Source organism: Scyliorhinus torazame, chromosome 11 (assembly GCF_047496885.1).
Source record: "Scyliorhinus torazame isolate Kashiwa2021f chromosome 11, sScyTor2.1, whole genome shotgun sequence".
Lineage (NCBI taxonomy): Eukaryota > Metazoa > Chordata > Chondrichthyes > Carcharhiniformes > Scyliorhinidae > Scyliorhinus > Scyliorhinus torazame.
Genome location: NC_092717.1, coordinates 19,514,736 through 19,529,423, shown reverse-complemented (window position 1 = coordinate 19,529,423; position 14,688 = coordinate 19,514,736). Strand labels below are relative to the sequence as shown.

At 46.5% G+C, this 14,688-nt stretch overlaps 1 protein-coding gene across 1 annotated transcript in view; it reads left to right on the top strand.

Annotated features, from left to right (window-relative positions):
• The window catches only part of bmp6 (bone morphogenetic protein 6), a 136,112-nt gene that overhangs the window by 109,174 nt on the left and 12,250 nt on the right, over positions 1 to 14,688 (top strand). The window contains exon 5 of the mRNA XM_072467003.1: positions 8,328 to 8,404. Within this exon, the coding sequence (XP_072323104.1) occupies positions 8,328 to 8,404 (77 nt within the window). The remainder of the gene's footprint in view (positions 1 to 8,327; positions 8,405 to 14,688) is intronic.

Genomic DNA, 14,688 nt, shown 5'->3' with positions numbered 1-14,688 from the left:
TCCTTCTCGAACTTTGGAAGATTGGCAGTTTCTCTGGATTGTCGGGCGATTATACAGTAGGAAATTGGCAGAAGGTCTGTGGAAAATGTTATCCCAACTTTTGTATCACAGGCCTACCCACAAATTGTTGCCCAGAGCTGACCGGTACCTTATTGAGTAGCTAGTCGGGGGGCGGGGGGCTGGAGTTTGCTCTGTCGGCTGCTCGGATTCAATCTTAAACTTGGTGCCTATCAACTGATGGTCCACCAAGCAAAATAATATCGATGCTGGCTATCTGAAATCGAAACAGAGAATGTTGGATATGCTGAACAGGTCGGGCAGCATCTGTGGAGGAAGAAACAGTTAATTTTTCAGGCCGATGATCTTTTGTCAGATCTGTAAAAAGTAAAGAGATTAGCAGGTTTTAAGCAAATAGGGGAAAAGGAACCTGTGGTAGGGTGGAAGACGGGAAGTTGTTTTAATTCTTTCAGGGGTTGTCACTGGCAAGGCCAGCCTTTGTTGCTCATCCCTAATCGGCCTTAAATTGAGTGTCTTGCTGGGCCATTTCAGAGGGCGGTTACATCAGATTGCTGTGGGGTCTAGAGTCGCAAGTAGTCCACACCAGATAAAGAAGGCAGCTTTCCTTCCCGAAAAGGCAGGTAGAGCGGTGGATCAAATACAGTACAACGCAATGGGCCGGATTTTCCATCTGTTCCCGCAGGTGGAATCTTCCGGTTCCGCCCATGGTCACCCCCCCCCCCCCAGTTGTGGGTTCCCCAGCGGTGGAGAGTGCAAACAACGGGAAGACTTGGTGACAGCTGCGGGAACAGAAGGTTAGGGCTAGACCGTTCAGGAGAGATGTTGGGAAGTGCTTCTTCGTTCAAAGGGTGGTAGAGGTTTGGAACTCTCTCCCACAAACAGTAGTTTACGGAGGAACAGTTGTCGATTTTGAAATCTGAGATGACGTTATTAAGCAAAGATATTCAAGGATATGGGCCTATGGCAAGGACATGGGGGTTAGGTCACAGATCAGCCATGATCTCGTTGAATGGTGGGACAAGCCCGAGGGGCTGAATGGCCTAATCCTGTTCCTATGAACCCGCCGACACCAAACACACCGCTGGGGGTGGAGCGGCAATCCTGCCCGATAACCACACAATGCCCAGAAATAGCGCACAGGGTGTTAATGTAAAAAAGCAGACAGTCTGATCATTCCATACCAACACTGGTTTTCGGCTCAACTCTTGGTTGAGTTTCTGCCACGTGACCCAGGGAATTGAGCTCAAAGTTTTGGGATAGTTTTTTCAGTCCTGGATGTAGGATTGAGCATCGCAGTAACAATGCTGTTTCCCACCTGACAACAGGCAGATTCGGATTATAATAGAACATTACCGGAGATATTTGAAGGGCTCCTTTATAATAGAATGGCAGCTCCACTCTAAACACTGTCACACCGTTGACATCTTACATTTTAACCAACGTTTATATTCATGCCAACCAGCCTTTGACTGAAGCCCGTGGATGTGGGAGCTATCCTGTGGTTTGACATCCATTCTGACTGAGCCCTTTAAAATGGTACATGACCTTCGACAGTGTGGTGTTCCTGTATCTGTCACAGAATCTCTCAACTTTTCATGAACCAGGTTGGAACAAAATTCCCACTGAGGGTCATCGGAGAGAGAGGCCGAGCCACTTTCAAATTCAAAGGGGGCGATTTTAACCCTACCAGCCCTGGCAGAAACTGGGCAGAGGCGGGGCTACTGAAATCACCCAGCTTACTTACCCACCCCACAGCAGTGGGAAGCTGACTGATTGCGATTATAACCTACGCCACTGGATGTGCAGCAGGCAGGCCCGCCGTGGCCACCAGGGTCCATTTTAGCACGTGCTTGTGAAGGGTCCCGATAATTTACTCTAGATCAGTGGTAACTTTAACTTGGCACCGTGAGCAGGAGGACGGAGTGAGATTCCAGAGTAGTGAAGAAGAGGATCAAAGGTGGGAGTGGCTCAATGAGCTCAATCTTTTTTACTTCCCTTGTGGGCCAGGAGGAACAGAGTCCTGGTCTTAATCGCAAGAGTTTAAAACGCCCACAGTAAAAGATACATGTTCTGGTTAGCATGGTTGCTTCACAGCGCCAGGGTCCTAGGTTCGATTCCTGGCTTGGGTCGCTGTCTGTGCGGAGTCTGCACATTCTCCCTATGTCTGCGTGGGTTTCCTCCGGGTGCTCCGGTTTCCTCCCACGGTCCAAAGATGTGCAGGTTAGGTGGATTGGCCATGATAAATTGCCCTTAGAGTCCAAAAAGATTAGAGGGGGTTCCTGGGTTATGGGGATAGAGTGGAGGTGTGCTCTTTCCAAGGGCTGGTGCAGACTCGATGGGTCGAATGGCCTCCTTCTGTACTGTAAATTCTGTGATCTTCTATGTGATATCTGGGGCTGCAGAGCTGTACGATGGCTCAGTGTTGGGCCGTTGCAGTTTTAGATTACCTTTGGCAGAGGTTTAGAACGGGTGGTAGCGGATAGCAGCCGGTGTCCAAAATTTTCCTTTTTTATTTGAGGTGCGTAATGGGCGCCCAGTTTCCGTGACTACCTGTTTTTACACACCGCATACAAGCTGAGTATCGTACATTGGTAAATCCAAAATCCCCACATTTTCTGTACCTCGTCGACCTTTCTCATGGGAAGTCTTGGACCCAAGCCAACACGACCCGAGCAAACTCGAACTCGCCAACCGCACCCGACCTTTAAAGCAAGAAACCGGATTGTTTGCGCTGTTTACCTTGCAATCCTTGTCAGCATAACTTACCGTGCGAGTCCTCACCGACAAGCAGAACCCCAGAAGGCACCACGGGTGAGGATTTATTCCAGGTAACATTCCGGGTACCCTGTATTTATCATTCACTGATACTTTTCTATCCATTTTATTGACTTTTAGAGTATAGCTAGCCTAGGCTTCGGCTATTGCAATGTAAGTAGGCGTAGTCTTGTATGCGGCCTACGAAAACCGAAATTATCTGAAATCCGAAACACAATTAACCCCAAGGGTTTTAGATAAAGGATAATCAAACTGTAATATGTAAATTCCGTGTCTACTACCTTTGCTTTTGCGAGGCGTGCATCAAATATGGAAAGGAGTTCCATTTATATGGTGTTTTCGTGACTTCAGGACATCCCAAATCACTTCACAGCCAATGCTGTATTTTTGAAGTACAGTCGCTATTGAAATGTAGGTAACAGCCAACTTATGTCTAGCAACATCCCACAACCGGCAAAGAGATAATGACCAGATAATCACTACCTGTGCGGTTGATTGAAGGATAAATCTTGCCCCCACACCACCCAGACACTGGGGGAGAACCCCTCTGCTGCTCTTCATGACAGTGCCATGGGATGTCGCGCACCTACCTGAAAGAGGATACGAGGCATCGATATATCACCTTCACCTGAGAGGCAGCACCTCCAACAGTGCCGCACTCCCTCGGTACCGCAAGGAGTTTCAGCCTTGATCTCGTGCTTCAGTCTCTAGAGTGGGACTTGAACTTGGAACCATCAGCCAAGGCCGTGAGCCCTACCTGCTGTTCCTCCACAGAAACTACAAAAGATTATACACAGGGCCTTTTCATTTTTACACACCAAGTTTAACTGCAATGTAACTTTTAGCCTTTCGGTTCGTCTCTGACCTTGTACAAGTGGATCTTCCTTTTAATTCCCTGCCTCGAGTCAGGTCAGCCCGTTGTGGTTCCCATCACACTTTAAAGAAAACTCTGAGAATGAAACTTCGTAAATAAAGACTATCTGGAGTATTTTTGAGGTACAGCCACTGATGTAATGCAGGCGACAGCCGACTTGGTCGAAACATGATGTATAATGCAGAGGACTTTGTGATGCCAGAGAAAAAGCCACAAATATGATTCGGATAACCCTTCCCGTTTCAAACATATACACACATTGTTATATAAAGCACTTGCTCTTAAAGAAAGCAAATACAGCCCTCTGGCTTGCTTCAGTGTCCAGCTATTTGTGATGTTTTGTTTTCAAGTCTGATTCACTTGACTCGAGCTTGTGTGCTGCCCAATTTGATTTTGGAGTGAGACCACCCAAGGATACTCAACCCTGGAGAAAATGTGGTGTTTGCACCGCTATCAACTCTCTCTCATTACATACAGATTTAACACTGCTATCATGTCAGTGTAAACAACAGCCTGGTAAGCTGCTTTGTCCTCCAAAGCTTCCAGGAAACACAGGCCAGCCAAGTGTTTGATTTTGGAATTAGCTGCCTTAGTACATTGTTTCCCACCTGTACTGTTGGATTTCAATAGTAGAACCTGTTGTCTCTTCAGGTTCCTTCCACTTACCAAGGGCTGGGTGTGGTGTTGTGCCAGTTGCTTTGGCTGTAAGCATTTTTTGTGACCAGGTTTCATTGCTAGCTGTGGACCAATACTCGGTAGGGTCCAAATCTTTTACCGAGGTGACCAGTCACAAGTCTGCTTTGTCAGAGAGTAGAGTAAGAAGTCTTACAACACCAGGTTAAAGCCCAACAGGTTTATTTGGAATCACGAGCACAGCTTCTTCATCAGGTGAGTGAAGAGGTACACAAACACAGCATATATAGACAAAGCCAATGATGCAAGATGATACTTTGAAAACGAGTCTTTGCAGGTAATTAAGTCTTTACAGGTCCAGACGGTGTGACTGGAGAGGGGAATAATCACAGGTTAAAGAGGTCTGAATTGTCTCAAGCCAGGACAGTTGGCAGGATTTTGCAAGCCCAGGCCAGATGGTGGGGGGTTAAATGTAGTGAGACATGAATCCAAGGCCCCGGTTGAGGCCGTACTCATGTGTGCGGAACTTGCCTATCAGTTTCTGCTCGGCGATTCTGCGTTGTCGTACGTCCTGAAGGCCGCCTTGGAGAATGCTTACCCGAAGATCAGAGGCTGAATGCCCTTGATTGCTGAAGTGTTCCCCAACTGGAAGTGGACATTTCCATCACCAGGCTGGCGAAATCCTACCAACTGTCCTCCTGGCTTGAGACAATTCACACCTCTTCAAGCTGTGATTATCCCTCTCTCCAGTCGCACCGTCTGGACCTGTAAAGACTTAATTACCTGCAAAGACTCTCACTCAAAGTATCGTCTTGCAGCATTGGCTTTGTCTGTATATGTGTTTGTGTAACCTAACTCTTCGCTCACCTGATGAAGAAGCTACGCTCCGAAAGCTCATGATTCCAAATTAACCTGTTGGACTTTAACCTGATGTTGTAAGACTTCTCACTGTGCCCAGCCCAGTCCAACGCCGGCATCTCCACATCTTGTTAGAGAGTGCCCTGGGTGCATCACACATCTTGCTTATGTCCATGTTCAGAGCCATTGTTCTCTTGTTCAGATCTTCCATCATTTCAGATTTCAGGAACTTACAGAGGCGACGTCCGCTAATTACCCTTGGGTTAGTTCATCAGCTGAGATGCGGTACAAGGGTCTGGCCGCTGACGTGCATGACCTCTTGCTTGGAGATATCACTGAGAGCCGAGAACACCGTGGGACACCAAAGAGCGTTGCCCACATTCAAATCCGGAATGTACGGCTGCCAAAGACTTTACAGTACTCGCCCTGTCACAGAGTCCCTAGTGCACCCTACACCATGCTGGACATACTACAGTCCAGTATTGTCTGCTGCCAGAATTCCTCCACTGCCTAATGTGGCTACTTCTGGAAAATGTTTCAAATCCTCTCCCTCTCAGACACCGAAGATGACGCAGCCTTGCTGTATCAACAGAGACTGGCCCTCACACTCACGCCTTCTTAAGTTGCATTTCATCTCTTGTCAAAGAAAGCCATTGCTGTATAAACAAGAGGAAAACCTTTTCTATGTTCAAACTAGAGCTCTACATTTTTCCCTTCTTGGCCTAAGTCAATAGATCCTGTGCATTTAGCAATTTCCTCGTTCCCACCCAGAATGTGTGCCGAAGATTGTTTCAAAGCTAAGTGGTGTTATAAAATGTTTCGTCAATTTATCCGCTCGTTTATATAGTAAGATCACTTAAATAAACAGGGCGGGTCTTTTTTTTCAAAAAAGAAGAGATGAACTCTTAAGCTACTTCAACTTGGTGACTTCAGTGGCTGTTAATTATGTCGAAGCATTAAATAATTTGGCAGCCCCAGACTTGTCAAACAATCCCTCCGAGCATTAACCTCCGTTAAATGTTTGTCAGTTCTGCAAGGGCACTTGAGCTCATGTGAAGGAATAGGAAATGCAGGATAACCGTAGCCGACACAGCAGGAAAGGGAGCCTCAACAAGGACAGCAGTGTGGGGAGTACCTCCTCGCCCCTGCATCCACAGCTGCACTTATTTAAGAAAGTTCCAGCTGTAATAAAATTCAGGGCATGAAGGGTTTTCCAGCGACGTAATAGAGGCCGGCACCAAGGGAGGCAAGGAAACACCTTGACACACAGGCATGTCCGACACACTATTTCCAGAGAGGCTTTAGAAATGAAACAGCAAAACGTTTGAAATTCTGCTTAACCCTTAACAAATCCCAAATTCATTTTGTGGTTTGCAACTGAGAGGATCATTTTTCACTCCTGTCAGCAGCAATTTCTGCCCAGGGTATGACATTGTCCATTGATTAGTTTTAATAGACGTTGGGTGTTTTTGTATCATGTATCCACCCCCCCCCCCCCCCAATCTATTTAATCGCAAGAATACGATATATTGACAGTGGATGTGGGGATGTTGCAGTCTCCCATTGTCTTTTTTTAAGCTCACCAAGTGTTTTTGCGATTTTTATTTTATAAACCCGTGAATGCCAACAACAAAATGGTGACGGAGGTGACCTATAAGCCTTACACATTCCAGTGTAAGTCATGAGTATATGACCTGTACTATGTGTTATATTACTCTTTTGGTAATATATCTCTTTGCTCTTTGCTTCTTATCCAGAATGGTCTGATGATGTGATTCTGAAGAACTTAAAGCAAACTAATTTATTGAGTAACGATTGATTAATATTGAGTTAATATTATAGTTTACTATAACTAGTAATCAAGTAATTTATATTAAAGGTATTAACTAATTCAAACTACACGTGCTAAACTATGCTGCGATCTGTCTATCTTACACTCTACTGTCTTGTCACTCCTGGTTGGAAGAGAGAGAGACCACGATCTTCTAGGTGTTCTTATTTATAGTGGGATCCCTAGTGGTTGTGTTACACAGATGTAATAATTAACCCTTTAGTTATCTACAGATATACATACCATTCCACTATGCACAAGGGGATTTGGGCTAATTATTATTTTCTGTTACTTGTGGAAATACAAGGCAGTGAGGCCCTAACCCTTCAAGGAGGGATGTTGAGGCCTTGCAGAGAGTGCAGAAGAGATTTATCGGAATAGTGACCTGGGATATATGGAAGGACTGGGAGTGTTTCCTTAAGAGCAGAATAGGTTGAGGGGAGATTTGATCGAGATTATCAAAATAATGAATAGTTTTCATGGAGTAAATAAGGCAAAACTGTTTCCAAGGGATTGGTAAGTAGAGAACACCGATTAAAGTGATTGGCAAAAGAACCTGGGAGAATTGGATGTACATTCAAAGGAGAATTGGAAGGGGAAAAAGATCACAGGCCTATTGAGGAGTGGGGCTAATTAGATAGGCCTGCCAAAGAATCAACACCGGCATGATGGTCTCCTTCTGTGCCATATTCTGTGTCCATAGGATCCTCCTGCCGTTCTAACAGATAGCTCCCTTGAACGGAGGGCACCTCCTCAGCACAAGGTAATAGGAGGAGCAGAGATAACAGCACAGGGAAGTTTGAAATTCAGGAGACTGGGTGAAAGAGTGAAGGATGACCTTTGAAGTGCATGCCTCCAATAGATCCAGGGGGCCCTCAAAGGAGGTTCTCCACCACAGCCACCCCCCCCCCCCCCCCACCTTGCCAAAGCACTTGCCCGAGCAGTGAAAGCTGACAGTCTTACAGCATGGCATTGGCTACCCCCCTTCCTGCCCCCAGCGGGTTACCTACCAGCGGCATTGGGGTGAGCTCCCTATCCATAGAAAATTCCATAAGGCTTCAAAATAGCTGGCCCCAAGTGACAGAAGTGCGCCACATTCAAGGATTACCACAATGTCTGAATTTACAGCTTAAACAACAATGGTGATGGGGTAGCTGGGCATCGGGGGAGGGGGATTCACCCATTAATGCCTGCATCTATTTCGAGTGGATCATTTGAGGAGCGTTTGGTTGCTGTGTTGATGGTTTACACTTTAGGAACACGTTGAGCTAAATGCGTCCCCCTTCTGTGTTTGGGACGTTTTTGTTTTAAACTGTTAAATTTTATTTCTTCGAACAGAATACAACACCAGCGACCAGCGACAGGCTTGCAAAAAGCATGAACTCTATGTCAGCTTCCGGGACTTGGGATGGCAGGTAAAAGATACACAGTTTCTATTCCCTCCCTCCTCCTCTCTCTCTCTCTCTCTCTCTCTCTCTTTCCCCCCCCCCCCCCCAATGTTTTGTACATCACTTCTGATATGGTCATTGCGATGCTGGAAACCCCTGTGTCAAATTTGCTTTTGCCAGCCATGTTTTGTGATATTAGAAGCATTCGGGACAGAAAGCCCTTCCAAGACCACTGACTAAAAACTATTTTCTGCCACTTGCTTAATCCTCATCTTAACTCCCACCGTAAATGAAGTCAACCAACACCCGCATTTTTCTGGGAGTCGAGCAGCTAGTTTAAACTTATAATTCCATATTTTTGTATCTATTTGTTCATGTAATTAAAGTTCTTGTATACAATGTATATCACAAAACAAGAAGTCCTGATTGGCGTAAACACTCATTTGTTAAAGAAATAATGATCAGTAACCATATCAATTGGTCCGTATGCACCAGCGCCTAAAATTGAATCCGTTGAAAAGCTGGCAAGAGATAAGTGTAGTCCATTCGGCCCATCAAGCCTGCTCTTGTCATTCAATGTGATCATGGCTGATCTTTTACCTCTGCTCGTAGCTTGTTGCACTCCTCCAGTCTTGCTCAATTCCCTTTAGTATCTAAAAACCATTGATCTGTGACTGGAATGTACCCAACAACCGAGCACACGGTGCACCGTCTAGCGTAGGTAGAATTCCAAAGATTCCTTGGCTGAAGAGGTTTCTCCTCCTCCTCTGTCCTCACTGGTCAGCCCTTACCCTGAGACTGTGTGCCCTGGTTCTAGACTCCCCAGCCAGGCAAAACATCCTCCTAGCTATGCTGTCAAGTCCCATTACGATTTACGTTCCAATGCGATTACATCTCATTTTTTTTTAAATTTGAGGGAATGTGGATCTTGCCTTTAAGGAACCATCTGCTGAAAGAAAGACTGTGCATTTTTTTTAATGAAGACACGGGGAGTCGTCATCGAGGTATAACAAAAGAAACAAAGGTTTATTTACAAGGTTTATGATACACTGCTCCCGGCGGTACCCAACCAGGTCTGAGACAGCTGATCCCGAACTGGCCAACCTTATACACAATGTTAATTGAGTTCCCCCCCGTCCTCCCCATTTATGGGGAAGCCCGTATTCCACAAGGTACACGTGGAATACAATTGTTCCCATCCCATAAGTCCCGTGCGGGCGCAGGTTATGACCTATTTATGTAGTGCCTTTCATAAACCCTGTCCCAAAGTTCTTTAGAGCCAATTACATGCTTTTGAAATGTAGTCACCCTTTTGATGTAGGAAAGGCGCCAGACAATCTGTGCACAGCAAGCTCCCACAGGCCTGTGATAACGATCAGGTAATCTGATTCATCTCCGTTGTTTGAGGAATAAACTTGGTCCGAACACTGGGGATGACTCCCTGCTGCTCTGCAGAATTGGCGGTGGGATCTTCGGGTCCTGCCGAAGGTGTCCCCTGCGGCGGGTTACCCAGTAGCGGGGCGGGCGAGCCACACAAAACACCATAGACGTCAGCGGCAATGGAAACCCACGTGACCCAGATTTGAAATCACTGGGCTCAAAAAACCTACTTGATTGGTAGTGATTTTTACCCTAATGTTTGAGAAGCCCAGTTTGTTAATTGTTGGAAAGGTCTCCGAACAGATACACAATTAACTTGTGAGTTATGATCTGTCAAATTGTGCCCAAACTGATCACCGCCTCTAGTCGATGCCCACTGCGGACTGCCCAGTCTCCCTCCCATTACCCAGGCCCATCGCAGCCCCTTTGCCCCTGTAAAGATTTACCTGATGCTTCCATCGGTGATGAAGAAGCCTGAAATCTGAATTTAGTTACGAATGCCCAGCAGGCGTCTCCAGCTCATTTAAGTGAGACCTGAGGCCTGTTTTTCTGTGCACCCCCGTGCCTGCTTATCTGCTCAAGAGCGACTGGAAAAGTATTTCTGGCCCCTATCTCTTTTTGGGGCTGGTTTAGCACAGAGGGCTAAACAGCTGGCTTGTATTGCAGAACATTGCCAGCAGCGCGGGCTCAATTCCCGTACCGGCCTCCCCGAACAGGCGCCGGAATGTGGCGAGTAGGGGCTTTTCACAGTAACTTCATTGGAGCCTACTTGTGACAATAAGGATTATTATTACTGTGCGGAGTCTGCACATCCTCACTGTGTGTGCATGGGTTTCCTCCGGGTGCTCCGGTTTCCTCCCACAGTCCAAAGATGTGCAGGTTAGGTGGATTGGCCATGATAAATTTAGTGTCCAAAATTGCCCTTACTGTTGGGTGGGGTTACTGGGTTATGGGGATAGGGTGGAGGTATTGGCCTTGGGTAGGGTGCTCTTTCCAAGGGCCGGTGCAGACTCGATGGGCCGAATGGCCTCCTTCTGCACTGTAAATTCTATGATAATCTATGATTACTGTGCCTCCTTCACCGTATCTCATTGCAGGGCTGCAAAGATGCTCTCGTAACTCTGTGCTCGTGAGTTGCTGATTCTGTGCCAACTTGTTTTCTTCCTTTCCTCTAATGGCTTGTAAGCATTAGGTTTCAGTTTTGCTTCTCGACCTTTTGGCTAAGATCAAGCCCGAGTTGGGTGTTCTTGTCCACTTGGATGTAGTATTGTGGGGATCATGAAGTGGCTGCAATTTGAATTTGTTTTTTGGAGCAGAGAAGAAAGATTAACAATATCTTCTGGCCAGTCATAATGCCTGTGTGTATTAATATCTAGCAGGTTACTAGAAGGTGCTAGCAATGCTACATTTGATTGGTGCCCTCCATTAGGAAGAGGAAAGTTGGCCATGGTTCCTGCTGTTGATAACTATCCAGAAATTTGATTGCAGTGCACAAGACTTTAATGAGGTAGATAAAGAAAAGCAGCTCCCATTTGCTGATCTATACTCGGGCTGAGAGACCTCCGATTTAAGATTTTGGGCAAAGAGGCCCAGTGAGGAAGAGCTATTTGTTTGAAGCAGCAAGGGATAATCATCTGGAACTCATTGGCCATAAAGGTGGTGGGAGCTTAGATGATGAACGATTTGAAAAAGTAATTTTTCGGGCCCTCGAGAAAAATAAACTCGTGGGGAGAGAGCACGGGCTACTCAACTGCCTGACTGGATCGTGCTGTGGGCCAGCATGGACTTGATGGGCTGAATTCCGTTGGAGGTGCTTCTCAGCGATAACCCTCATGTCCTCTTGCCATGAAATACCTGCTAGCGCTAATTCCTGAACTGGGGTCCCTTGGGCAGGGTAGCTAAGAATCGTTTGTACCAATGGAATCAGATCCCAACAAAGGGTAAACATCTAGAGAATAAATTAAACCTGTCATGGTTGGTGAAAAAAAAAACAGATTTTAAAAAAATAAATTTAGAGTAACCAATTATTTTGTTCCAATTAAGGGGCAATTTAGCCTGGCCAATCCACCTAACCTACACATCTTTGGCTTGTGGGAGTGACACTGGGAGAATGTGCAAACTCCATACGGACAGTGACCCGGGGTCAGGATCGAACCCGGGTCCTCAGCACCGTAGGCAGCAGTGCTAACCACTGTGTCACATGCCACCCCACATATACATTTATTAATACAGTAACAGGTCACGTGCACTATCTTCTTCAAGCCTGCATTTTTATGGCAACAACTTTAACTGTAGCATAAATGAGGATTTTCTAATTTGAATGTGCATATGCTTAATGCATTACAAATGTTCCTTAACTGATTGGTTTACCTAAATTATGTTATCTCTCCCAATTACCAGAAAGTAGGGCAGGAATGTATTCTTCCTTCTGTGATTTCGGGAAGATTTCAAATGTCATATGAGGGAACGCAATTCTTTTTGTGTTGATGGGCCAGGGAGCCAGACACGGTTCTTTAAGTCCTACCTGTGACCATTGCTGAGCCACTCTGCTCACCCCAGTGACTGAGCATGCAGGCCCGAAGGCCTCCAGTTTGGATGCTGCTCCCTGCTGACTGAACTGGTATTGTAGTTGGAGAGAGAGAGAGGGACTTGGTGTCTTGGCCCCTATTCTAAGGACGGGGGAGGGCAGATGGACCAGGCTTCCTGCTTCTGATTGCTGTTCGGTGACCTCTGCTGGAAAGTGAAAGAGGCCTGGCCACTGGGTGAGAATCGGAACTTGGCCGTGAGGCATCTTTGATGGATAACCAGTCGACGTTCGGCGTCCTGAGCTTGTACCCAGCAGTTCCTGACTCCTGTGGAGCTAATCCCCTAGGAGTTGATGCCTTCGTCACGGCAGATGGTGGGGAGGAAGCAGCAAAATAGACTGTTCTCATAGAAAGTGACATGATTTTAATCCAGGAATTTTTCACTTGTTCACATCAGGTCAGCAAAAACTCACCGGGATCGCGAGCACTCTGACACCTAATCAGACGCAAACTGTATAGACCGGGTGGGCACATGTTTTCCGTGCGGCCTGGATAGTAGTGTTAAATAATTTTTTATTTGGTAACAATTTCACCCCCATAAGTCGAGAGTTATGCTCGTGCGATAGGAAAGATTGTTACAGCTAAATCAAATTCATTTCTACCCCAGTGCTTTTATTCCTGATACTTAAATGCCAACTCGATGATTGAGCATGAAATCAGGCGCAATGGGTCCGCAGTTTCCCAGGCAGCATTCTGAATGATCAGCTTGCCATTGCTATTGAACCACGAGTGGCCACTTTTATTTCTAAAACGAAGGACTTACGGGCAGCACGGTAGCACAAGTGATTAGCACTGTAGCTTCACAGCGCCAGGGTCCCAGGTTCGATTCCCGGCTTGGGTCACTGTCTATGCGGAGTCTGTACTTCTCCCCGTGTTTGCTTGGGTTTGCTCTGGTTTCCTCCCACAGTCCAAAAAAGTGCAAGTTAGGTGGATTGGCCATGATAAATTGCCCTTGGTGACCAAAAAAGGTTAGGAGGGTGTCATAATATACACCAGTATATCATGGTGCAGATACACACACACTGATGTGATCACACACACCGATCAACACACACCGCAGCCAATCACCAGTTAGAGCACACTCACTATAAAGACAGGGGGCATCAGAGTTCCCGCTCATTCGGGATGCAGCCTCCTACAAGGACAGAGCTTACAGCTTACAGCACAGGTCCTCACCATGTACTGAGTGCATAGACTGGTTCGGACAGGCATAGGTCTTTAGTTTAATCTAACATCGTGTTAACCCACAGTGAAAGTATGTTCAACAGTTTCTAGCTCAATAAAATGGTGTCGCACTATTTTAAGTGTTGGTGGCCTGTATGTGTTCCACGGATCCAGAGCACCCAACACATCAGAGGGGTTATTGGATTACGAGGATAGGGTGGAAGTGAGGGCTTAAGTGGGTCGGTGCAGACTCTATGGGCCAAATGGCCTCCTTCTGCACTGTATGTTCTATGATTACGATTAGGCCAAAGCATGTTGCCTTTTAGTAAAGATGTGGGATGGAATTTTTTGTCATAGAATCAGAGAATCCCTACAATGCAGAAGAAGGCCACTCAGCCCATTGAGTCTGCACTGGCCCTCTGAAAGAGCACTCCACCTAGGTCCACTCCCCTGCCCTATCCCCATAACCCCATCTACCCTGCACATCTTTGAACTGTGGGAGGCAACCGGAGGAAACCCACGCACACACTGGGAGAACGTACAAACTCCACAAACAGTCACTCGAGGTCAAAGGTGAACCCAGGTCCCTGGCGCCGTGAGGCAACAGTGCTAACCACTGTGCCACCATGTGAGTGTCAGCTCACGACGTAACACTGGCGTGGCAGGTCTATTCAGCTCCCAACCCCCGGTTGCCCCCTAGGGAAACTCTTGACATTGAACTTGGTGGCATTGGTGACAGATCTTGAGTACGTCCGATAGAACACATCAACAACCTTGCCACATACACTGTCCACCCCCACAACATGGTGAGAGAACACACCGTTTTAATTATTCACCATTCTGAGGGAGGAACAGTCACTCCGTCCTCGTGTCAGAAATTTGAAAAGTTATTCTGAGACCTCAGAGCTAGCTAGTTAACTTGTCAAAGGTTTGCCAACAAGTTGCACACAAATAGCTGAGATGATTTGTGTCAGGATTAGTGGCTGGTGCCGATGGTTAAGGAAGAAGCCATAGGGATGGTCCCACCTCCTGTAAACTTTTACCCCCAGAGAGCTGCAGCAAGGTGCTGTTCAAATGATGTCCCCCTGATATAAATTGACCATAAGCCCAAATCTAACTCTAAATCTCATGGACAAACCCAGATGAAATGCATCCCAGGCTGTTGAGTGAGACAAGGGAGGA